Raw genomic sequence first — 23,921 nt, forward strand, 5'->3', positions numbered from 1 at the left:
CAGAACATTGCACTGTGTCATGTTGTGGTATTTTGCTTTGGTATAATATCAAATTTTCTTCAGAAAATGTTTAAACATGTCCAGATGTATTAACATAGAGAGAAAACTAAACATCATAACTGTCAGAAAAAGCACCAATATTGATCCATTAAGTCAAGGTTTATCTTCTCGTCTTGTGCAATCTTAGGGTCTCGTGCCTCCTACTGTTATTCAATGCTTTCCTCTACATACTGTAAGTGCTCTTCTCCCTCTCTTTTCTTTCTTTCCTAGAGTTGACCTGAGGACACGCTGCTGAGATGACAAGGCTGTGACAGTGCATCTACAAGTGCGTTTGGACAAGTTTGTGGGAGATGGCGACTGCAAAGAAGAGTGAGTTTCTCCAACGCATACATGTAACCGCTAATTCCCTGTGCGGATTGTTTTACAACGTAGTGGTCGCATCTGTCGGTGAAAACCAGCTATTGAATGATTAATGATTCTCGACACTCAGATTTTATCAAGCCATATTACGAGTGTTGGCTTTCACAGTAATTCATAGTTAATCAGAAAGATGGACATTTGCACTCATGTGATATTCTTGCTTTTGGCTTTTTAAACAACATTGGATAGAAAGCTTTCTTTGTAGCACAATTTATATAAAATGAAGATGAGTAGGACTTGTTAGTTAATGTAGTTATGAGACAGCAGAGGACACAAACCTGAACATACTGTTACCAAACTGTACAAAAACTCTATGGTCAAGCAAGTTTGGAAGAAGAAGAAGAAGAAGAAGAAGAAGAAGAAGAAGAAGAAGAAGAAGAAGAAGAAGAAGAAGAAGAAGAAGAAGAAGAAGAAGAAGAAGAAGAAGAAGAAGAATTATTTATATAGCACCTCTCACAGATAAAATCACAAAGTGCTTCACAAAGGATCTCAAAAGCTCTTTGAAGGATTCAACAGAGTCGGCTATATGTAGCGACAGGGGGAGGTCAAGTTTGGTTTAAGTATCTGGATGTCTGAGATTTGAGCATGGAAGAAGGACTAAATATGCAGGGCTGAAACCTGCAAGAATGAACCAAAGCAGGATTCAAATGCAGGTACTTAGACAAACGCTTTGGTTGGCTCAAAAAGAAGTCAATTTTGCATATCGTATAGTATGCAAAAAGAGTTCCATTTTCAGCCATGTCCGTGTCAAACATATTCAGCACAAAACTAGAGGGTAAAAAACAATTCACTGTGGACCCAAGTGTTTTTGCAGGGACTTGTTGTCACACCATTGACAAAATGTGCTAAAAGTCTGCACGGCAAAAGCAACTGGGAAGCCGGGTTTGACAGTGTGGTACACAAATGTTGAAAACTTTGTGACGCAATAAAGAGCAGTAGACAATATGCCTCTATTTTGTACGTGAATTTAGGCTTCCCTCAAAGCTCCATGCATTCATTGTTGATTGTAACCAGTAAATTGGATTTTGTAGTGAAGATGACAGATGTGAGTGCAGCCTTTTGTGATAAGAGTCTCAAAATGGCCCTTTCACTGATATAATAGCCCTGATTGCTTCCTCTAAGAACACTCAATACAATTTACTACTCACTTGAAGACTTTGAAGAAAAATCAAGATGCAAGATTCTTCTGTCGTTCCAAATTAATAAATAAAAAGTTATTGGGCTTGAACTAGGGTTAGCTAAGTGGGAAGCGTATATGATTCTCACATCTCACATACTTTGACGACAACATATGCTCACTTATTGCTTAATCCCGTCCAATAGCTTGGAAGTTACTGTCATGGCTGATTGGTATATCACAATTATAAGTGACGATGAACAGAATAGACTATTTATTTTTTGTACAGGTAGTTGACAAGCCCAAAGTTGCTTCCCTGTTCCCTATGACTGCTGTAGGTGAGTCAGCCTGAAAGCATCTCACCGGTGAAAGCTTGCTCTAAAAGAACCGTTGTGCCCGGATTTATGAAAATTGTGCACCAACAAACTTGTTTTCCATTGACTGCCCTCTGCTTTAATAGATGTTCATTGTAAAATCTGAATGCTGAGTATGTGTATTGTTGCAGTAGCTGGAGGCCATGCCATTGTGGAACCATAAAGTTAAATCCAATCGGTTTATTCTTAGACCGACTGTGTTGCAGCGGTGCCCTTAGGTGCGGTTGACTATTGATGTCTTCACCAATGGAAATCCAAACGGCTACTTAGAAATTATGCAGGTGATTGTTCTGCGAAATAGAGATTGGGTTACAAGCAATTTTGCCTAACCCCTACAGGCTCTAATGGGTTTGAATTGTTTTTATTAGCCATTAAAGTCAAACATGAGTCTAAAGCAGAACAATGATGTTAAATTGGGTACGCAGGGTGCTTCTGGGTTGTCGCCTTAACTGAAGTTGATTTTCGGAAATTATTTTGCTTGAGGTTAGTCATGGTTGATTTTTGTGTTTCCTGACAAGTATTGCTTTATCATCCTATTAACCTCTTAACCCCTGGAGCACATTTTCTCCAGTTCGACTCTAACCAAATCTAAAAGCTTCTTGAAAAAAACCCCAGTCAAAATAGCGACAAAAACGAGACGTAACCGAGGATGAAAACGCAGCAACAAAATCATCTAAAGAATGGCAAAAACTCAACAAAACAAGAGGTTTAAGATGTTTTTCTCTCTGATCAATCTGTTCACTTCATCTCTTGCATATATGGGATATTTCTAAAATATTACATTAGTAATGTTATTATTTTTGCGTAACTACGAGATGGTGAAGTATCCTCATTCTCAAATGCTTATAATGTAGCTAATTAAGCAGTCACTTGTGTTAGTTTTAGGGTTTCCACTCTGATTTTACCAACTTCTGTAACGAAATGTGGCCATCACAACAATCTTGAAAGCTTATTGGCTAAGAAAATGCTGATTCTAGCAACAAGCCACAGAGAGATTAGATTTGTAAGTCGGTGGAGGAGATTAATCTGAAATAAAGCCAACCAACTGTTACACGTTTTGTTGTGGCTATGTTTAGATCATTTGACTTAGAAACTTATCCACGACTATTATGTTGATAATGTATAACAGATAATAAGGCTGCACGATATGAGGGGGAAAATATATGTGGTAACAGTCTTCAATATTTTTATAATGTGATATTAATGAGATATTATGCAAAACCCTTTCAACACGTTCCATTAGACTTTAACAAAAAACATCTAAACGCAATTGCAGTTTGTGTAATTTCCAGACCTTTTCCTCAAATGAGAGAAAAAGATGCTGCGTTCCTTTGAGGCACAACAGTTGAAGAGCTCTTTTTGATTGAGAACTTTCCATTTCAGACTCAACCTGTGCATCAGTGTGCGATCGCTGCGCTGATCCCTGTAGCGATAGATAGTCCTGCAGTGAAAGCTTGTCATTATAAAGTTCAGCGTCGCTTCAATGACAGTAATTACGTTCACGGAGCCTGATTGTATGGACTTCTAAGCTTTCCACACTAAATAACTGGTTTCTTTATGTACCTTCACTAGCGCGATTCTCCATCGGCTTCACAAGAGGGAATAACAATAGGCTGCAATAGAGTATTAGCACATGTATAATTTGACTCAATAGGACTGTCTGTCTTATGGATCAGAGGTAATAAACGCTATATCATTTTGAGATATGTGATCTGGTTCATAGCTCCTACGATGATCAGTCTCAGTAGAGGCTTTGTGTAATCACATTTTTTGACCATGAATACTATGGCGACGGTCATAATTTTACTTCACTGCTTAGATTAGACATTTCCAGCATATTTCCAGATATTTTGCTGCAGTAAATGATGGGTACAAGGTAGAGGTCGACCGATATGGGTCTGATGACGATATGCACGGCCGGTATTTTCCCAAATGTCTTTTACTTCTAAACTGTAAAATGTGTCCATGATCAACTGTGACAGCAGGGAGCGCTTAATTAGGAGAATAGACCTGATTTATTCATTCCTGTTTAGTAGGTACTTCAAAGGGAAGTTAAAGCTGATCTAAGCGATCCAGTTTTGCCGGTCCGGCACTGATGCATTACCAATAAGCTCCTGGATGCGCCACCATGTGTGCGCCACACACGCACAAGTTTATTATAGTAGATCCAGGCCCTCACCTTACACTCTATCTCTTATGGTTCCAAAATTATATGATGTTTCTTTAATAAATCAGCTCTATGCCCCTGAATTGCCTTGTGTATCAATTGTGCTCTACAAATTAACTTGCCTCGCCTCAGTTCTGGGGCCTAAGAAGTTGTGGGAGGACTCACTTAAAGCTCTTGCTGAGCTCTTTCTAATGCACGGGAAGTCTCTATCCCTTTATTTTCTGGAGATATCGGCCTTTTATCTAGCCGATATTGTGAAATACCCATAGATCGGCCGATATGTATTCACTACTGTGCAATAATGACATAGAACTACAGTAGTGCCTTTGTGGAGGTTAATGATGGGATTTATGGCTCTTTATTGAGAGCTGAAGCACCATTCAAAACACTGGCTATTTTGTGCATAAATCTTTTAAAAAGCCAGTCCATTATTATGCTTCTAACATGCAGCAAAGAAACTGCAGAAGCTACATAGAAAACTGATTTTTGCCTAGTAACGTGTATGGGTTTTGCGGTAGAAAGGATTATTTTATGTAACTTATCCCCAAAACAGTTGCTCATCTCAATACTTCAAATGCGCTTTAGAGATCTATGTTTAGCTCATCTTTGTGCGTAATTTCTATCTTACATGGCCAGTACTGTTTCCTGCACATGATCCGGCGCATATGGAGCGATGACGTAACTCTGGACTCTGTGACCCAGATCTCTGATTTTTTTTAATTATTTATTTTTAATCCCTGAATAAAAGTTAAAAGCCAGTGAGCTTCAGTAGAGAATTGCTCGTCTTTCCCCAAAATTAATGATCAAGATAAACTTTCTTGTCGATAGAGGATTTTACTTGAGTAGTTCAATATCGCCGCTTCACATGGGACGTGTTGTTGCATAAATGAGGACTCTTAGTTTATATTATATATTCTGCAGAATATTATCACAGTCATGATGAAGAAAAAAACACTTTTGGTTTCTGATTGTAACATATTTTAAACAATTTCTTATGAGAAAAAATTGCGACAATCGCAACCTTCTTCTTTTGTTATGTATTGGTTACAATTAGAGGTATATATACATATATATATCGGCCGGTACAAATGCAAGGATTTTACAATATCGGCTATCAGCCAATCTAGCCCTGACTAAAGCCAATATTCCCGGGACTGAAAATTATAGACTTATCGTTTTTTTGCATTGGAAAGAGCTTCAAGTTTGTTAAACACAAGTTTCACTAAACCTTCGTACATATGGACATGCGGCATGTCATTTTGAAGCGCAGAATCTAGAGAATTCAACCACTGAGTTAGTTTAAACCTCCACTATTGTAATTTTGATCGCCGCACAAAATGCCGCGGCTAGCATCAATATGCTAATGCTCACGACAACTAATCAAAGCTGGGACAGAAACTATGATTGGATCACCTTAAGTAATAAAATAAAATCCGCCAGTGCTGGAGCAGCCAAGTATTTGTTTTTACAGGATTATAGACCAGACATTTGGAAAAATCGGCCAAAAATATAGGTCAAAAATATCCCAAAATATCGGCCTCGGCCTTAGAAACCCACATCGGTCGGCCTCTAGTTATCAGGTAGCCATATTATTGTGCTGGACTTGTAAATGTCTCTTATCCAATTCAACTAACCAGCTGCAAATACAGTTGATATTATAGCACTGTTTAGATTACACTCCCTTTATAATGAGTGCAAGTAAAAGCAAGTATAACACTGGCAAATGCTTAAAGAATGTTGTTCTTCTCCTTCGATCAAAGTAGCGTCTATGCTTTCACTATCTGTCCAATCAAGAGCTACAAAAATGTATTGTTAGTTTGCCTAATGCCTGCTGAAGGAGGCTTTAAGTAAGATAGTTCAACAATTATGTGCATTTTTAGTACATGTGTTACAGGTCTTTTGGGATGTTATTAACAGACAACCACAAAATAAATAATGCTTTCCAAGTTATAATATATTTAAAGATGGCCGTCCTATTATTTACTTAATAGGGATGCCTATTAAGTAAATAGGCGTCAAATCCCGAATTAGTTTAAACACAGCAAAAGGCGGACGAAACCCTGGCATGAACCAGGGTAACCAGCAATGTGGCAAGGTCGTAGGGAAGTGACCCAAACAAACAAACAAAAAAACTCACGGAGCGAACTAACGCAATAAACAAAATGAAAACACAATCTAAGGGACAGCAGGAAGCAGTAACAGAAAAACTTTAAATATCTGGCGTCGAATTCCCACGCCCAGTCATTCAAAGTTTCTCCCTTACAAGACGGTCTCCCATAAAACCATGTGACCCTGCCATACAAAATAAACAGCACTTAAAACTCCGATCACAAAATAAAAAAAGCAGTCATCCGATTAAAACATTTACCAGAAGTGATCGCTTCACAGAAAACTGGCACATCAGGCCTCTTGCCAACTTCCTTCTATATAGGAACTGCCCAATGGTGTCACCCGTTACACATGCAGAATACGACCCTCTGAATAGGGACTCTTTTTTTTTTGTGGTGTAGTTTCAGATAAACTTGCATCACCTAAGTAGTTGCAGGTTTTTGTGGGGAAACTTCTCTTCTATGGGAAAGTTGTGGCCCACTTAAAAATGTTCTAAACAAGTTTTATTTTTAGTAAGTGCATTATACTTGAGTTATAAGTTGCCGTTTTGTGGCCGCTTCTGTATTGCTCTGGGAAAATGACCTGCAGTCTTCATGTCTTTAAGTGGTTTGTTCTCATTGCGTTATTATTTGGGGAATTTGAGGTTTCTTTTTGGTAAATTGAGTTTCGTTTCACTCACACAGAGATAAGAGGCCCAGGCAGGAGGAGTATTGATGTGCTGAAAACCTACAGGGAAATATGATGTTTAGCTTGTAAGCCTAAACTTCTTAAACAGAGCCTCCATAGAGAGTCTGAGGGCGCAGAGATTTCAAACCAAATTGAATCATCTAAAATGAAGAAGATAGTCTTTCAATCCTGGAGCACTACTCAGTTTTCACAAAAGAGGAAACTGCTATTGTCAAATTTGTCAGCAGCTTTCTACTTTACTTCCGAAAGCATTACGGTCATGGGGAAGTCGAGTCAAAGTCAACAAAACTTTCTGTCAGCAACAAGGTCCCCGGTTCTGCTGGGTGGGACCTTCCTGTGTGGCATTTGCATGTTCTTCTCATGTGTGAGTCAGCTTCCTCCAGGTGCTCTCCCCTCTCCCGTGAACCCAAAACATGCACAATAGGCGAAACCTCCGACTAGATACTCCTGGCTGGGTGCAGGATGGATGAATTGCAGAGGGCACATTTCTCACAATCCGACTGAAAACCCATCACAAAACAAAAACACTTGTTGAGTCTTGTTTTGAAACATTTTGCTGAAAAAAAGACATTTAAATTCAAAAGAAGACTTAGACATAAACTCAACCTGGAAGACTAATTTCAGCGTCTCCTACCTCCGGCCAATGAGCGCGTCTGTGAGGATCACACCTCCACCTCAGCCCATCAGTGCAGAGCCGGACCTTCGTCGCTGCCAATCATCGCCCTCGGTCACTAATTTAAGCCTCCAGCGTCCATGGCTCGTCCGCTTCCCAGCTGTGCTGCGACCTGACTCCACCCCTTCACCGCATCTTCTATCCATGGTTTCACCCTGCTACTGTACATCCTTCACCGGTCTCCCTTACCACCAGCAGTGTCCAGGCCTTGGGGAAGACATCTCTAACCTACCCATCCATACTAACTTTAATCCATATATCGATGTCAACTGCCAGGGTCTGATCGCTACAATGTCAATAAATCTTTCTAATTGCTGCCTTTATTTCTATTTGAGTCTATCCAGGTTGAACTGAAAGTACTGTGTTGAAATGGTTTAGTAAAATACTACTATTTATTTATTTGTTTGAGCATACATTTTGCTCAAAAGGAGTAGGCTGAAGCAAAAGCTTATGAGCGCCTACCCCCAACTCAATATGATAAAACTTTTCATTTCACACAGTACAATCAATATAAACAAAACAACAACAAGGAACAATAGCAAAAAGATGAAGAACTCGTTACCTTTCAGAAAAGCTTTTTGATGCAAACCAAACTCACAACCATTGTTTGAACTGTTCACATATTAACAGAACGAAACACTATTACAAAAACGGTCTTGTTTCCTGTAAGATCCCTACAAAGCAAGTAACAAAGCGACCATTAATATATTTCTTTCAGTTTCCAATGCCAAATATCACACCATACTCACTTGTTTTTATGACATAAGGGCGCATTAATACACATTATACTCCGTGTTCTTGTTGCTCCAATTGTCATTACCATGCTCAACACAATATTAATCTATGTGCATTTTTATTGTATTATTTATATATATTTTATTATGTACAGTGTATGATGTGACCTCTACATCGAGTGGTGCGTTAAAAAGCCGGGTGTAGAGCGGCAATACAATAATATCATTATTGAAATATTCAAGACTCCTAATCATCACAATACCACACATTAAAATAGGTGCTAGCATTGTTTTCGCTGTCATCCTACTCTGACGTGGCCTGACCTCTCTATAGGCTCCGGAGCACAGTGTTGTTCTAGCTTGTCGTCACATGTATATGATCTACTAGAGTTTCTGTTTTGTCATTCTCAGGTTGTGCGAAGACGGGAGGGGTCCGATTTTCAGAGGACCACCATCATGCACACCACCACGCGGCCGGCGCCGCCTCGCACGTTCACTTCGACGAAAAACTACACGATTCGATTGTCATGGTGACGCCCGAGGATGACGGGAACTTCATGGTCAAGGTGTGTCCTGAATCTGCCCTCAATTTAATTGTGTCTAAAACTAGATTTTCCACAATTGGCCACAATTTGTTGACTTTTAGTGTCATCGTGCTTTCACTCATTCACTGCAGGAAATCTAACTCATCTCAAAAAATGGCTTCCTTTTTTCCAAAATTAGTTAACAATATCCTCCCATTACTCAGATGCAATGGAGGCCTGGAGCAGGAGAACTCTTTTAGAGATAGGGGAAACTCAATAACAATGAAAGACTGGAGAATAACAACTTAGAGATTTTATGACAGATTGAACCCTTCAGATCCAATCAGTCTGATTGAATCATAGTTACAAGGAGAGTAGACCAAATTTTGGAGTTCCTTTTGCGATAATTTGGAGCCATTGTTTATAAGAATGGTAGTGCTTGTTTGTGCCATAACCTAAGGCCAAAAGCAATGTCCTCTCGGTCAGCCATTGCATTTTATCTAAGAGAAAGTCCTTGTCCCTCATTTCACCTCAATTAACTCATGCAAGTATCATGACTAATCAAGTACAAGTAAATAAGCAATTACGGAGTGGGAAATGTAGCCATTTGGATTAAACAGATAAAGATAAAGATTGTGACACTAGATTATGCAATACTCCATGCTCTAGTGACGTCAATGATTCCCTGGTAAAGTTGGACTGTTCAAATTGCCTAATAATGAAAAGCTTGTTGTTTCACAAGGACAGTGGAAACCTTTGCAAAAGTTACACCATAGTGTCGGGAAAAATCTTGACTTGTGGATAGTCACACTTGTCAAAATGCGTGCGCAATAATCTTACAAAAATCAGCGTCATCCTTAAAAAATGCTCTTGCTAATGTCCCAAGTCACCGACGTCATACTGTACACAATCCGTGTGCCAAAACGATCTTCAGAATAAAGCTATATCTAGGCTGTCAGGGGGAGGCAACCACTATCCACATGTAGCTCACGAAAGCTTCTGGTGCGACTCTTTTTGAGATATGATGAGAGAATGTAAAATCAAGCCCACATTTGCACCAGTTCCATAATCCAATTTAATTTTGTTCCAATTGAGTCAAAACAAGACTGAGCAACATACCAAATCAGGCTAAAAAGTAGTGGTTGATATATTATTAGATCTTTGTATCCAGTTACTCAATGGGCTGCAGTAACAATCTGTATATCTGTCTCAGCAGCTCAGCTAATCGCCGCTGTGGGCAATAAATGCACAATACAAAGATATTCCCTGATGCAGCCTCTTGTTTCCCCCAGCTGTTTATCTCAGGAACAAAACCTGAAAAAGGAAGACATAAAAGCCTTTAGCGTCAGAGATATCCTGAGCAGGAGCAGCTGCTTTGACGTCTGACCATTGGTGACAATTACAATGCTCTAGTTACTCCGGCTGTAATTACATTGCTTTTGTACCATTAATTACACATCCTCGCTAAAACGCTGAAGCACAGCCTTGTTAAGCTGCTGTTGTGAAGCCGTTTATTCCAAGTGTGCTTCAGAGAAATACTTGGAGGCCGTTCAGGTTTGGTTGAAGTGGCTCAGATGTGAAATCAAGTACTTTTCAAGAGGTGTGCAGTTTCTTGGTTATTATAAAGCCTTCCAGGTGAAAGCTGTCGCACAATGGGTTATTTTCAACTTCCAAAAGTGCTTATACCTTGTTGTACATTTAATCTACAACCTTTTTAGTGTGTTCTCTTTTAGCCACGGTACGTAGTGATGGAGCTTCAGGACCTGTCTTTCAACATATTCCAACTGGGCGGAACTCAAATAACTATATTTCAATTTATTATAACAATAATTTGCACTTTCAAGGTCTGGCCTTTCAGATGGTCAATTCAAGTATAGGTCATAAAGCTATTTCTATCAAAGCAATTTATCAACATACCACAGAAAATCAGATTGTCAAAACTGTATTTTTCAAAAATAGTAAATCATGACCAAAACAAGGTTAAAATGGAACTATAACTGAGCTGGGATTCATAACATTGTCTGTCAGTGTCACTGTCACGGCTGTGATTAAAATGCTGGAATGATGTCCATGACAAACTATGTGACATTTACATCTGCTGTGAATGAATTGCGCCATTGTTGATGGAGCTTTCTTTTATTTAACTGGAAAGTCCCACTGAGATCAAGAGTCTCATTTCCAGAGGAGTCCAGGCCCTAAGGGGGAACAACATATACATTCAAAACAGTTACCACAGCATTAACACAACACTTAAAACTTAAAACTGTTAAATGTGCTATATAAATACATTTTAGTTGATTTAAAAACAAGCTAGAGCATTCACAAGGCGGATCCTCCTTCAGGAGAGTCTTAAACGGTTCAAGGGTCATACTGCTGTCCACACGCACTGAACCTCTTCTGGTAAGCATTTGACCTGACATTTATTATTTCTAACAAATATTCAGGCAGTCCACCTCATCTTACGCATAATCTTGGAGAACAAGATCATGATCTGTGTAATGCGAAAAGACATGCATTAAAGCAAAAGGGGATTTCTCCAGGAAACTCAAAGAGAGAGAGAACTAAATATAATCTTGGCATCTTGTATAGCTCTGGTTCTCTGATGGTAAAAATGTGCTCCTTCTGGTGAGTCTTTGGGCCTCAAAGTTCTTTTGTGTCAAGAGTGTTTCAAGGTGGTATTTTTCAGGTGGTGCTTTGTGTGAAAAGTTTAACATTAGCTGATAGGCTGTGTCTGGGGTAAAACATATTCCAAACTAATATCCCAATTTCTTCAGTTAGGAGAGCTAAGGAACTTCTTCTGATGTGTTTACGTTCATCAATTTTTCAGATGTAGCTTCATTTTAAAGATAAATATGTTGACAGGAAGCAATGGGTTTGATGAAGCACAGAAGCAGAGGCTTCGACAAAGGGAAAAATTTATGAGCACATAATCACACAAAGCGAGCAGGAGAGAGGAGAGACGACAGAAGAGGAGACATTGGGGAAATGCAGGCTGCAGTGTAAGCTCAAAGCCCCGACAGCTATAGCTACTGCCTCCCAGATGAAGCGTTCAGAGGAGAGGGGGGCTCTGTGCGGTAATATAGTCCCACGCACTTCCACTGTGAAAAGACATTGTGCAAAATTAGCCCGGTGGCACTCAACCTTGTTACCTTGAATGCCCTCTCTCAAATACAGGTTGATGCATCAATACGAGTGGGCAGACTGGGTATATCAGATAGACAGTTGTCTCTTTTCGATACTACCGCAACCTCAACCTACAAAGCCTTTTATCATATGCTGTAATTATTCTCATAGTAGAGTCAGAGTCACTACCTTGCCAATAGCTCATATTCCATTTGTTCAGTTTTTGCATGCAGTCTTCAGATCCGCCACTAGAGGCGCGCTCACGAATTAAAGAAGCTACATGTTTCTGACGCGATGAAGACGGCACATGGCACAGTCTCTGCCATGCACCTTCTGTAGTGTCAAAATAACCGTGTACGTTCCGAGACTGTGAGTAAAACCTGTCCCATTTGATTGTCATTGTGTCTAATAAGGCCTGAAGCAATATTTTCATCAAAGTGATAGTTTTGTGCAGAATGTGGGCTACTTTCGTTTTCATTGCGGCCTCGTGGTTTCAATTAAGGCTTGTTAAAAATGCAGATTCGACTCACAACGTCTATCAGTTTTGTGTTATATTTAATTCATGTTCCTTCTAATATATTGAATGTGAAATATACTGTATCTGTATCTGCATTATTCAGACTGCATTTGTGTAATCATGGAGAATCGTTAATTAGCCACCTATGGTCACGTGTTTTACCGCGTGGCCACTTTAGTTATAATAGCTGTGTATTTATTTATTTTTTTCAACAAAGTGTGCTTTTACCCAAGTATCTTTGTGATTTAAGTCAATAATTAAGCAGGTATTTGACATTTGTCTTTCTTACAAGAGTCCCAAGAGGCTAACCTGTAAAGAGTTCGGGAAATTCCTCTGTTACCATGGAGATCCGCCATGTGCGCAGCTGTTAGCATACATTTCCATTGACTAACATTAGCTAAAAACAGTATAAAAAGTGGAGAAGAAAGCTGCTGAGTCACTAATGGTAAATACATCTAACACACTGTGGTGTCCAAGTGTTTTAATGTGAACATTTTTCTCGTATTTTAACATTTAAAACTCCATTAGTTTATTATTGCTGCTAATCCCGTGATGCTTAGCGGTATGACATCACATTCCTGAACTCTATAAATAAAGCATAAATAATAAAAAATGAAACGAGCATTGTTGAGGGGAGTTTGAGCCACAGTTTGTGTTATATCAATCCAGAAAATCTGCTATAAGATGCACTAGCAGAAATGTATTGTATATTGTTCTTATGAGAATTACTTATGGCTGCAGCTTATAAGGTAATCCTTTGTTTACTGTTCTGTGATGGACTTAAGGAGAGCAATGTCAGGCTCATTTCCCCTTAAATCCCTCTCTTCATTAGTGCCTTGGAGCTGCCCTTGCTCGCAGTTACAGAGTTTACAAAGTACAACGTTCAAAGGACAAACAAGCAAGTCAATATTTTTGCACAAATGAGGATTTACTTGTCTGTCTGTCTTTGTTTGTATTCATTTATTTCTTTGGAAACATCTGAAATCTGACCTCAACCCTAACGTGTGTGTCCAGGTCGGCTTCCTGAAGGCGCTGCACAAATATGAGATCGTCTTCACATTGCCCCAAGTCCCGGCGCTGGGAAAAGACGTGTGTCCAGCTCCCATTCCCAGTCCGCACCTCCGGATCACAAACCTCGCCCCACAAACTGACGGTAGGACGCACCGATTGATCTTGTTCTTATTTTGGGTGTAATCAATAGGTAAATAATTCCACTAAGTAATTCCACTACTGCTTTAAAATGTGCATTATCTAATCTACCATTTCTACCATGTTTAAACACAGTCAATCACAATAATCTTGTAGAACAACTGGTTTTCTGATGCCTCTGCTGTTCCTTATTACGGCTTAATTAGTCATACATCTTCCCCTGTTTGTCTTCGCAGCCTCAGGGTTTGCAGGCCAGTATTAGGTCAACCTCTTTTTGCCCAAATCCATCTTTATCCTTCCTATCAACAACTTTTTAATTAATTTGGTCCGTTGATGTGGGACCTAATCTGTCACAGATTTAGCCTCCACATCTCAAACGCGCCCTATTTTCTTATTATGGCTCCAGCTCAAGTGGCCTGATGTTTTGCAGTGTCACTCTCCATTTGAGTTCTCATGCCTTTTCCAATGTCTTGATTGTTTCCATGTTTTTTTTGCTTAGAGGCCTGATTAAAAAGGCAATGTGTTAACTTTACGCATTCACATTGTCATGAAGGTTTTGTGAAAGCTCTGTCAGCCAGCCATGTTTGTTTCTATCAAAAGTCCCTACCCCCTAAAAATAAGCAGTGATATCTCGTAAATACTCACAAAACGTAATATTTAGATGCATTACACCGAGACGTGTGTCATTTTTCTTTATCTTATGCCTGTTATAAATTGGAGGTTCATTATCAATCATCACCTTTGTTCCACCATTTCAAGATTCCCTATTTTCTTGTTATTATTTTAAGTCATACCTGCCATTGAGAGTCATGCTTGTGCTTGCCCAAGCTAAGATAACTGAACGGGGGTAATAGTAATGCAAATCCTCACATGCTCAGAGTCAGATGATTTGGTTTCGCAATCTTGCTGTCAAACGACAAAAGGAAATCAATACTCCAAAGCTAGCATCAGGGAACTCAAAACGAAATGCTTTATTGACTGCCTTTATTGACTGCCTGGCATCAGTCACAGCCTTCGTGTCCCGCATTGAGGCGCCTCTCGTGTTTTAATAAATGGCTGTGTGCTCATCAGCCAGCTGTGCTCACTCTCTTCAGCTCCGTGTAGACATCAGTCATTATAACCTAATAACCCAGGTCACGCACTTCAGTAATATACTTCTTTGTGTAGTTTCATGTCATTGTACTTTTGTGCCTGTGAAAGTTACTCATTTTATTTTTGAACTTTTAGGACCTGTGTTTGAGTAAACATAAAAGGTTACTCTTTCCACTGTGACTAAGTCTAAGGTCATGACTTTTCACAGTAATGTTTTGTTTGTTGGATTACCTCACTAAAGTAGTTCATGGGTCACTGCTTGTTAATGAGTAAATATTAAGGTTGCTTTACCCACGTTTTTCTTGTGTTGAAGGGGGGCTGAGGGTGACGTGCGAGTACATGGCGCAGCAGGAGGGCGTGTTGTGTGAAGAAGTGCTGCTGCTCAGTGAGACCAACGAGGACGTCTGTGTGAAGGTCAAAGTGCACGCCAGAGTCATGGGTAAGTACCTTAACACTCCGGTCTGCTTGCAAATAAATATAGGGATTTTCAAATACATCCGGGGTAAAGCTGTTGTTCCTGCGCAAAATCAAGTAGTGATGTAAAATTTTGCATTTTCTTGGGAGGGACTGCACATTCTTTGGACCAAAGTGTGTGTCCCGTTTATTTGTTTGTGGACTGTTTTTGTTAAGTAAAATCAATGGCTGTCTGCTAATTCAACCAAGTGTCTCATTTAGCACCACAACTAAAACAGGTCAGTGGTCTCTAATGTTGTTTTCTCTCCAACAACAAAGGCTAAAACCAGTCTGTTTTCTTGACCACATCAGCATAGCAAAGCGCTTGGATACAGAGTTCACTACACTCTCACGTTAGGCACGTACTCCGGTAGCTTTGGAGTGTTTCTCACATGAAGAACCACCTCATAAGGCCTAGATCATGATCAAATCAGGACTTAACAAGTTTAACAAGGGTTTAAACAGACTTAAATTTGACTAGATGAGAATGCTGAGAGCTCTGTTGTAAACTTTGGTCGGTCAGTTTTAGAGCAAAGCTTTTTTCATTTGTATAGTAGATTAAGTAATTAAATCAGTATAAATGTGTTTGAAGTGTCTGTTTTTAATGTGTAAAAGTCTTGTTTATTCTCAATTTGGTTAAATCTGATTACTCTAGTGCTAATCAATCTTTTGTTTGTTGCCTAGACAACATGAGCTTTGCAAAACACAAAGTACATTATGCTCGTGTGCTTTTTTACTTGGACAAAGAAAGAAATGCACCTTTTAGACCACTGTCCATCTTATGAATGTGCTTGTCGGTATTTGCATTTCTCTCTGTCCAGAAACTTTAAATGTTAATTTTTAAACAGTGTTTATGTAGAGGCTAAATCTGACCCTTATCTCCTGACATGTCTTATGTTCCCACAACCCGTGCTTAGTGTGAAGAAATGTGAGTAATCGTTGACAGTACAAAGTGCTCTACACAACCTCAAACAGTAAAAGACCATTCCCTTGTTCTGTCATGACGTTGTGTTGTGCTGCCACCTGCTGGCGGTCACAAATGCACCCCTTAAAGCAAGTAATGCTTTATTGTGCGTTTTGTTTGGTTGACATGCAATTCAGTACTATAATATATTTGATATTCCTAGTCTACTACTGAAAACTAAGGTCCTAGTAGTACCTGCAACAGGATGGAAGCATTTTGAGTCAGTATCACTAACAGATTTGGATCTCGGCAGATGGATCAGAAAATTGGAACGTGTGGTGAAGTCTGTGTAAATAAAGTCAGGCAAGTGATTATTTTGAAGTTTATTTTTTGCCTCTGGAGCGTGAGCTGGACATCTGTGCGGATGTTTGTGGTTTTGGAGCATGTGAGATTAGCAAACTCGTAACAGGCTGTTGTTAGGTTCAGGGATCATGGAGCGGCTGGATCACTGGCAACATTTCAAACAGTACGTGAAATGTTTGTGGCCACCGGAAGGCATTGTGTGGTCCAAAACATCTACTTGATTCGTCAAACGCATTGAGACGTTAAATGTGTAAAAGAAAGTAGCAAGTAGACTCATGTGTGCAACATACCACTTTACACAGGGGGCAGTTTTTCCTGTTTTACCCTCAGCATTATCTCTTTGTTGATACGGTGTAATAAATGTTATAGTTTCTTTTGGGTTATTATTGCTATGTGATGTCTTGTAGTTAAAATGTGCTTATTAAGGTGGTATTAAGTCATAATCTATTGTTTTAAGTCTTGCCTCTGTGAGTAGTGAGTCTTCCCAGCCTTTGAGAACTTTGGGAAAAGGATATTTGCATTGGCCGGGAATCGAACCCGGGCCTCCCGCGTGGCAGGCGAGAATTCTACCACTGAACCACCAATGCATTGATGTCAGGTTCAAGGGCACGCTGAAAGTCAAGCGGGTGGCCCAAGTAATGCAGGAGATCATGATTGGCTGTGTTGAACATCACACAGTGGGCACTTATACCTGTGTTTTACTCTTTAAAATAACTAAGCTGTAATAAAGCATTAATTGTTGGTAATTACATAGTTACTAATGAGTTATTACTGCTTTACTGCTTGAAATGTGTTTATTATGTTTGTATTAAGTTACAACTCATTTTAAGTGTTCCAGCGGTCATTAGTCAATGTTCCCAGTCGTTTGAAAGGAGGAAAAAAAGGATATTTGCATTGGCCGGGAATCGAACCCGGGCCTCCCGCGTGGCAGGCGAGAATTCTACCACTGAACCACCAATGCATTGGTGTCAGGCTCAAGGGCACGTTGAAACTCTACCATGCGGCCCCAAACACTGAAGGAATCAAAGCACAGGATCTTGTCGGCTGCTTTTAACTTAAAAGTTGACAAAAACGCACATAAGAAATGTTGCCTGTTTGGATTCTCGATTCTCAGCACAATCATTGTATAGCGTAGTCAATTAAGCCAGTATTTCACTGCAACCATTTTGTGAAGATAGGTAATGGAATTGCACATGGAGTTAAAGCAGTTTAGACTAAAGTGGGTCTAATACGAGGGATTCATTTCTCACAGAGCTTTCTGAAAGTGGCCACATGGCAGAGTTTTGAGGGCAGGGCCTGTGAAGAGGCAGAACAAGGGGGAGGGGCAAAGTCTTCAGCAGAGCAACACTACGACTGAGTGATAGACAAACCTCTACTGAAAAGAATCCCAACATATTTCACACTTTACTTCGTGTTATATGACATGAGACTGCACATAAAATTTTGAGTTGACACAGCTAATGCAGGCGGTATGAATCCCTTAACATGTTAACCAGACAAGAATTGATGATGAGTGTTTTACAGAAAGCATGTTCATTAACTGCAATCTGTTACACATAATACACTAACAACCTTAACCGTAACTGGCTGTGCAAATAGACACTTTTTGTATTTGCTCAGAGGAGCAGAAAAAAAAGGATATTTGCATTGGCCGGGAATCGAACCTGGGCCTCCCGCGTGGCAGGCGAGAATTCTACCACTGAACCACCAATGCATTGGTGTCAGGCTCAAGGGCACGCTGAAAGTCAAGCAAGTGGCCCAAGTAATGATTGGCTGTGTTGGACGTTTTACTCTTAAAAATAACTAGGATGCAATAAAGCATTTATTAGTAATTATATAGTTACTAAATCGAGTATTAGATCGCGTGAGGAGCTCGGAGTAGAGTCGCTGCTCCTCCACGTCAAAAGAAGCCAGCTGAGGTGGCTAGGGCATCTGTTTCAGATGCCTCCTGGTCGCCTCTGGTGTTGCCCCAGAACAGCTGGAGGAGGTGTGTGTGGATCGGGAAGTCTGGGCATCTCTGCTGAGACTGCTGTCCCCGCGACCCGGCCCCGGATAAAGCGGAAGAAAATGGATGGATGGATACATAGTTACTAATGAGTTATTACTGCTTCATACTCCATATTTGTTGAAATGTGTTTATTATGTTTGTATTATGTTACAACTAGTCTTAAGTCTTCCATCTGTAACTAGTCAATGTTCCCAGTCTTTTGAAAGGGGGAAAAAAAGGATATTTGCATTGGCCGGGAATGGAACCCGGGCCTCCCGCGTGGCAGGCGAGAATTCTACCACTGAACCACCAATGCATTGGTGTCAGGCTCAAGGGCACGTTGAAACTCTACCATGCGGCCCCAAACACTGAAGGAATCTATGACTATTGTCTATTGTCAGCTGCTTTTAACTTCAAAGTTAACGAAAACGCACATAAGAACAGTTGCCTGTTTGGATTCTAGAAAGGGTGTGTCAAAAGTTTCAGGCATCTCTGAACACGATTTTTGTAAGCTTTCTGCCACATGACAGTCATGGAGGGAGGGGCAATCCACAGAGACAGTGGGGAATACCGGAATGCTTTCTACTCTATACTACTCAATATTGAACAGTCCACTTTCTACTCTTTACATTCTGTCCCCTGCATTCTACTCTCTGCCTTCTACTCTCTGCATTCTTCTCTCTGCACTCTACTCTCTGCACTCTACTCTCTGCACTCTACTCTCTGAACTCTACTCTCTGCACTCTACTCTCTGCACTCTACTCTCTGCATTCTACTCTCTGCACTCTACTCTCTGCAGTCTATTCTCTGCCTTCTACTCTCTGCCTTCTACTCTCTGCACTCTACTCTCTGCACTCTACTCTCTGCCTTCTACTCTCTGCCTTCTACTCTCTGCCTTCTACTCTCTGCAGTCTACTCTCTGCCTTCTACTCTCTGCCTTCTACTCTCTGCAGTCTACTCTCTGCCTTCTACTCTCTGCAGTCTACTCTCTGCACTCTACTCTCTGCCTTCTACTCTCTGCCTTCTACTCTCTGCCTTCTACTCTCTGCACTCTACTCTCTGCACTCTACTCTCTGCCTTCTACTCTCTGCAGTCTACTCTGCACTCTACTCTCTGCATTCTACTCTCTGCAGTCTACTCTCTGAACTCTACTCTCTGCACTCTACTCTCTGAATTCTACTCTCTGCCTTCTACTCTCTGCAGTCTACTCTCTGAACTCTACTCTCTGCACTCTACTCTCTGCCTTCTACTCTCTGCAGTCTACTCTCTGCCTTCTACTCTCTGCCTTCTACTCTCTGCCTTCTACTCTCTGCACTCTACTCTCTGCCTTCTACTCTCTGCAGTCTACTCTCTGCACTCTACTCTCTGCATTCTACTCTCTGCAGTCTACTCTCTGAACTCTACTCTCTGCACTCTACTCTCTGCCTTCTACTCTCTGCACTCTACTCTCTGCCTTCTACTCTCTGCAGTCTACTCTCTGCACTCTACTCTCTGCCTTCTACTCTCTGCACTCTACTCTCTGAACTCTACTCTCTGCACTCTACTCTCTGCAGTCTACTCTCTGCACTCTACTCTCTGCACTCTACTCTCTGCCTTCTACTCTCTGCCTTCTACTCTCTGCCTTCTACTCTCTGCACTCTACTCTCTGCACTCTACTCTCTGCACTCTACTCTCTGCACTCTACTCTCTGCACTCTACTCTCTGCCTTCTACTCTCTGCCTTCTACTCTCTGCCTTCTGCACTCTACTCTCTGCCTTCTACTCTCTGCATTCTACTCTCTGCATTCTACTCTCTGCATTCTACTCTCTGCATTCTACTCTCTGCCTTCTACTCTCTGCCTTCTACTCTCTGCCTTCTGCACTCTACTCTCTGCCTTCTACTCTCTGCACTCTACTCTCTGCACTCTACTCTCTGCACTCTACTCTCTGCCTTCTACTCTCTGCCTTCTACTCTCTGCCTTCTGCACTCTACTCTCTACCTTCTACTCTCTGCATTCTACTCTCTGCATTCTACTCTCTACCTTCTACTCTCTGCATTCTACTCTCTGCCTTCTACTCTCTGCCTTCTACTCTCTACCTTCTACTCTCTGCATTCTACTCTCTGCATTCTACTCTCTACCTTCTACTCTCTGCATTCTACTCTCTACCTTCTACTCTCTACCTTCTACTCTCTGCATTCTACTCTCTGCCTTCTACTCTCTACCTTCTACTCTCTGCCTTCTACTCTCTGCCTTCTACTCTCTACCTTCTACTCTCTGCAGTCTACTCTCTGCATTCTACTCTCTGCATTCTACTCTCTGCATTCTACTCTCTGCCTTCTACTCTCTGCATTCTACTCTCTGCCTTCTACTCTCTGCATTCTACTCTCTACCTTCTACTCTCTGCCTTCTACTCTCTGCATTCTACTCTCTACCTTCTACTCTCTGCATTCTACTCTCTGCATTCTACTCTCTGCCTTCTACTCTCTGCATTCTACTCTCTGCATTCTACTCTCTGCATTCTACTCTCTGCCTTCTACTCTCTGCCTTCTACTCTGCCTTCTACTCTCTGCATTCTACTCTCTACCTTCTACTCTCTGCATTCTACTCTCTACCTTCTACTCTCTACCTTCTACTCTCTGCATTCTACTCTCTGCCTTCTACTCTCTACCTTCTACTCTCTGCATTCTACTCTCTACCTTCTACTCTCTACCTTCTACTCTCTGCATTCTACTCTCTGCAGTCTACTCTCTGCATTCTACTCTCTGCCTTCTACTCTCTGCCTTCTACTCTCTGCATTCTACTCTCTGCATTCTACTCTCTGCATTCTACTCTCTGCCTTCTACTCTCTGCATTCTACTCTCTGCCTTCTACTCTCTGCATTCTACTCTCTGCATTCTACTCTCTGCACTCTACTCTCTGCCTTCTACTCTCTGCCTTCTACTCTCTGCCTTCTACTCTCTGCATTCTATTCTCTGCCTTCTACTCTCTGCCTTCTACTCTCTGCCTTCTACTCTCTGCATTCTACTCTCTGCCTTCTACTCTCTACCTTCTACTCTCTGCCTTCTACTCTCTGCCTTCTACTCTCTGCAGTCTACTCTCTGCAGTCTACTCTCTGCCTTCTACTCTCTGCCTTCTACTCTCTGCATTCTATTCTCTGCCTTCTACTCTCTGCCTTCTACTCTCTGCATTCTATTCTCTACCTTCTACTCTCTGCAGTCTACTCTCTGCAGTCTACTCTCTGCCTTCTACTCTCTGCCTTCTACTCTCTGCCTTCTACTCTCTGCATTCTACTCTCTGCATTCTACTCTCTGTAGTCTACTCTCTGCTTTCTACTCTCTGCCTTCTACTCTCTGCCTTCTACTCTCTGCCTTCTACTCTCTGCCTTCTACTCTCTGCCTTCTACTCTCTGCAGTCTACTCTCTGCATTCTACTCTCTGCCTTCTACTCTCTGCATTCTACTCTCTGCATTCTACTCTCTGTAGTCTACTCTCTGCTTTCTACTCTGCCTTCTACTCTCTGCACTCTACTCTCTGCCTTCTACTCTCTGCCTTCTACTCTGCATTCTACTCTCTGCATTCTACTCTCTGCCTTCTACTCTCTGCCTTCTACTCTCTGCATTCTACTCTCTGCCTTCTACTCTCTGCAGTCTACTCTCTGCCTTCTACTCTCTGCCTTCTACTCTCTGCATTCTACTCTCTGCATTCCACTCTGCATTCTAGTTCTAATTCTTCTTCTCGAGCAGCATTCATCTGGTCCTTTTATTTTTCCTTCAAAAGATTATGAATTAAAGTAGTTAACATGGTAATTTGCCAGAGCCTACTGTAGCTGTGCAACATGTAAAACTTATTATTAAGTTCTAAGAGAAGAGCAATCTATTATCACAAAAAATATCTTTCACAAACTTAATTTAGTGCATTATTCCAAATCATTATTTATTTTTATTATATTACTATTTCATTCTACAAAGTTTGAATCGTAAAATGTGTATGTACTTCTGTGCCATTCAACATGAGATGGTTTTAGGATCATCCTTATAGATTTAACGAGCATTCATCACAATGTTAGAAAGCATTAAATCTGACTTGGTGTTAGCAGAATAAACTCTGTACTCTAAATATCTATCCTCTGTTTTTCTCTGCACAGATCGGCACCACGGGACGCCCATGCTGTTGGAAGGGGTGCGTTGCATCGGAGTGGAGCTCGAGTACGACTCTGAACAAAGCGACTGGCAAGGATTTGACTGAAAATGACTGACTCCATCCAAAACAGCTTATATCTCTGCTTAAAACGGACATTAACAAAACTGCTAAAAAACAACATTGTCTGACTCTTCATAAAAAGATATCCTCGCGCCTGCATCGATATTGAAACAAAAGTTTACATAAGGAACTTGTCAATGTCCCATTTCAAATTCAGTGTGTACTTTACTTCCTCCACCACTAGAGGGTAGCAGCGCTCTTCGCATTGCTGCCACCTTCAAGTTCAATGTATTGTTTGGAAAATAGTTACAGGTGGAAAAAAACATCGAGAACACATTTAACAAGAGGTGACTCATTTTGTGGACGCCTTCTTGTTGAATTTGATAAACTTTTTAACAGTTTTAAGGGATAGTTTGGGTGGATTGGGAGTCTGTACTTAAGAAGGCTTTAAATGTGCTCCAAACATGGATTAAATTTTAAATGAAATTGAACCATCTATGTAGATTGGTCATTGCAACTATTCAAACAGCAATTTCAATGCCTTTGTAGTTAATTGTGCAGCCTTACAGTAAAGGAAGACCGGTTTAAGTCCAGCCGATGAGGTATGTAGGTTTATGATCTTGATTTTACCTTATGGTTGTAAAATTAGCATTATCTGAGAATATTATAACACTTTCGAACCCCCCCTGACAGCTAGTTTGGAGCTGGTAAAGATAAAGAGTTTTTCATGAAGCCTTCACAAGTGCCTTTTCATTGAAGCCTATTGTCTCCACGCTTGTTGAACTTGACATTTTATTTCTCTTCCTGCACCACAACATGATTATCTTCTCACAAACGTCACTCAAACCAGGATCATCTTTTCTTTTATTTACATCCAAAGTGCCAAGAAACGGTGTTGTTAAAACTGTATTGTTAAGTTGTCCTAACATGTCTTTTCTTCTACCTTTTAGTTTTGGATACGCTTTAAATAGGCTGTCGTCTGTGTAGATTTGTTTAATGTTTGCCTGTTTGTAATAGGTCAAATTTTGCCTCCATCGACGTGCTATATAGGAATGTAGTAGTTCCTATATAGTTCCCATATAATCTGTTCTGTTGGTTGAGTGTGGTTTGGATTGTTCATGTTGAAAGAAATTAAAAATGAAAAAAAATAAATCGTGAGCTTGACTTTGGGTACCGTCAGTTCCTTGTAACGCCAGGAGGTGGCACTGCGCACCGCTCAATTCTCGAGTCCCCGGTGTCCAGAAACTTGTATCAGTAACCATAGCATAATACATGTATATAACCTATTCATTTAGGCCTGTTAGTTTCTCTGAAGTGAAAATGTATGGCAAAAATATATGTTTTTATAT

General features: G+C 40.6%; 1 protein-coding gene across 1 annotated transcript; it reads left to right on the forward strand.

Moving 5' to 3' along the window:
- The first annotated feature begins 287 nt into the window (after window positions 1-287).
- adisspb (adipose secreted signaling protein b) lies at window positions 288-23,139 on the forward strand. Its single transcript, XM_079580418.1, has 5 exons — window positions 288-369; window positions 8,693-8,847; window positions 13,460-13,598; window positions 15,000-15,125; window positions 22,517-23,139. The coding sequence occupies exons 1-5, from the start codon at window positions 351-353 to the stop codon at window positions 22,615-22,617; spliced, it is 540 nt and encodes a 179-aa protein (XP_079436544.1). The 5' UTR covers window positions 288-350; the 3' UTR covers window positions 22,618-23,139.
- The last annotated feature ends 782 nt before the right edge of the window (window positions 23,140-23,921 follow it).

The sequence above is a fragment of the Gobius niger genome, assembly GCF_951799975.1.
Source record: "Gobius niger genome assembly, chromosome: 21".
Lineage (NCBI taxonomy): Eukaryota > Metazoa > Chordata > Actinopteri > Gobiiformes > Gobiidae > Gobius > Gobius niger.

Excerpts from the sequence above, each read along its gene's own strand:
- adisspb (XM_079580418.1), top strand. Across the intron at positions 8,848-13,459 it reads ACGGGAACTTCATGGTCAAG|GTCGGCTTCCTGAAGGCGCT; the intron begins GTGTGTCCTGAA and ends GTGTGTGTCCAG. Across the intron at positions 13,599-14,999 it reads CCTCGCCCCACAAACTGACG|GGGGGCTGAGGGTGACGTGC; the intron begins GTAGGACGCACC and ends CTTGTGTTGAAG.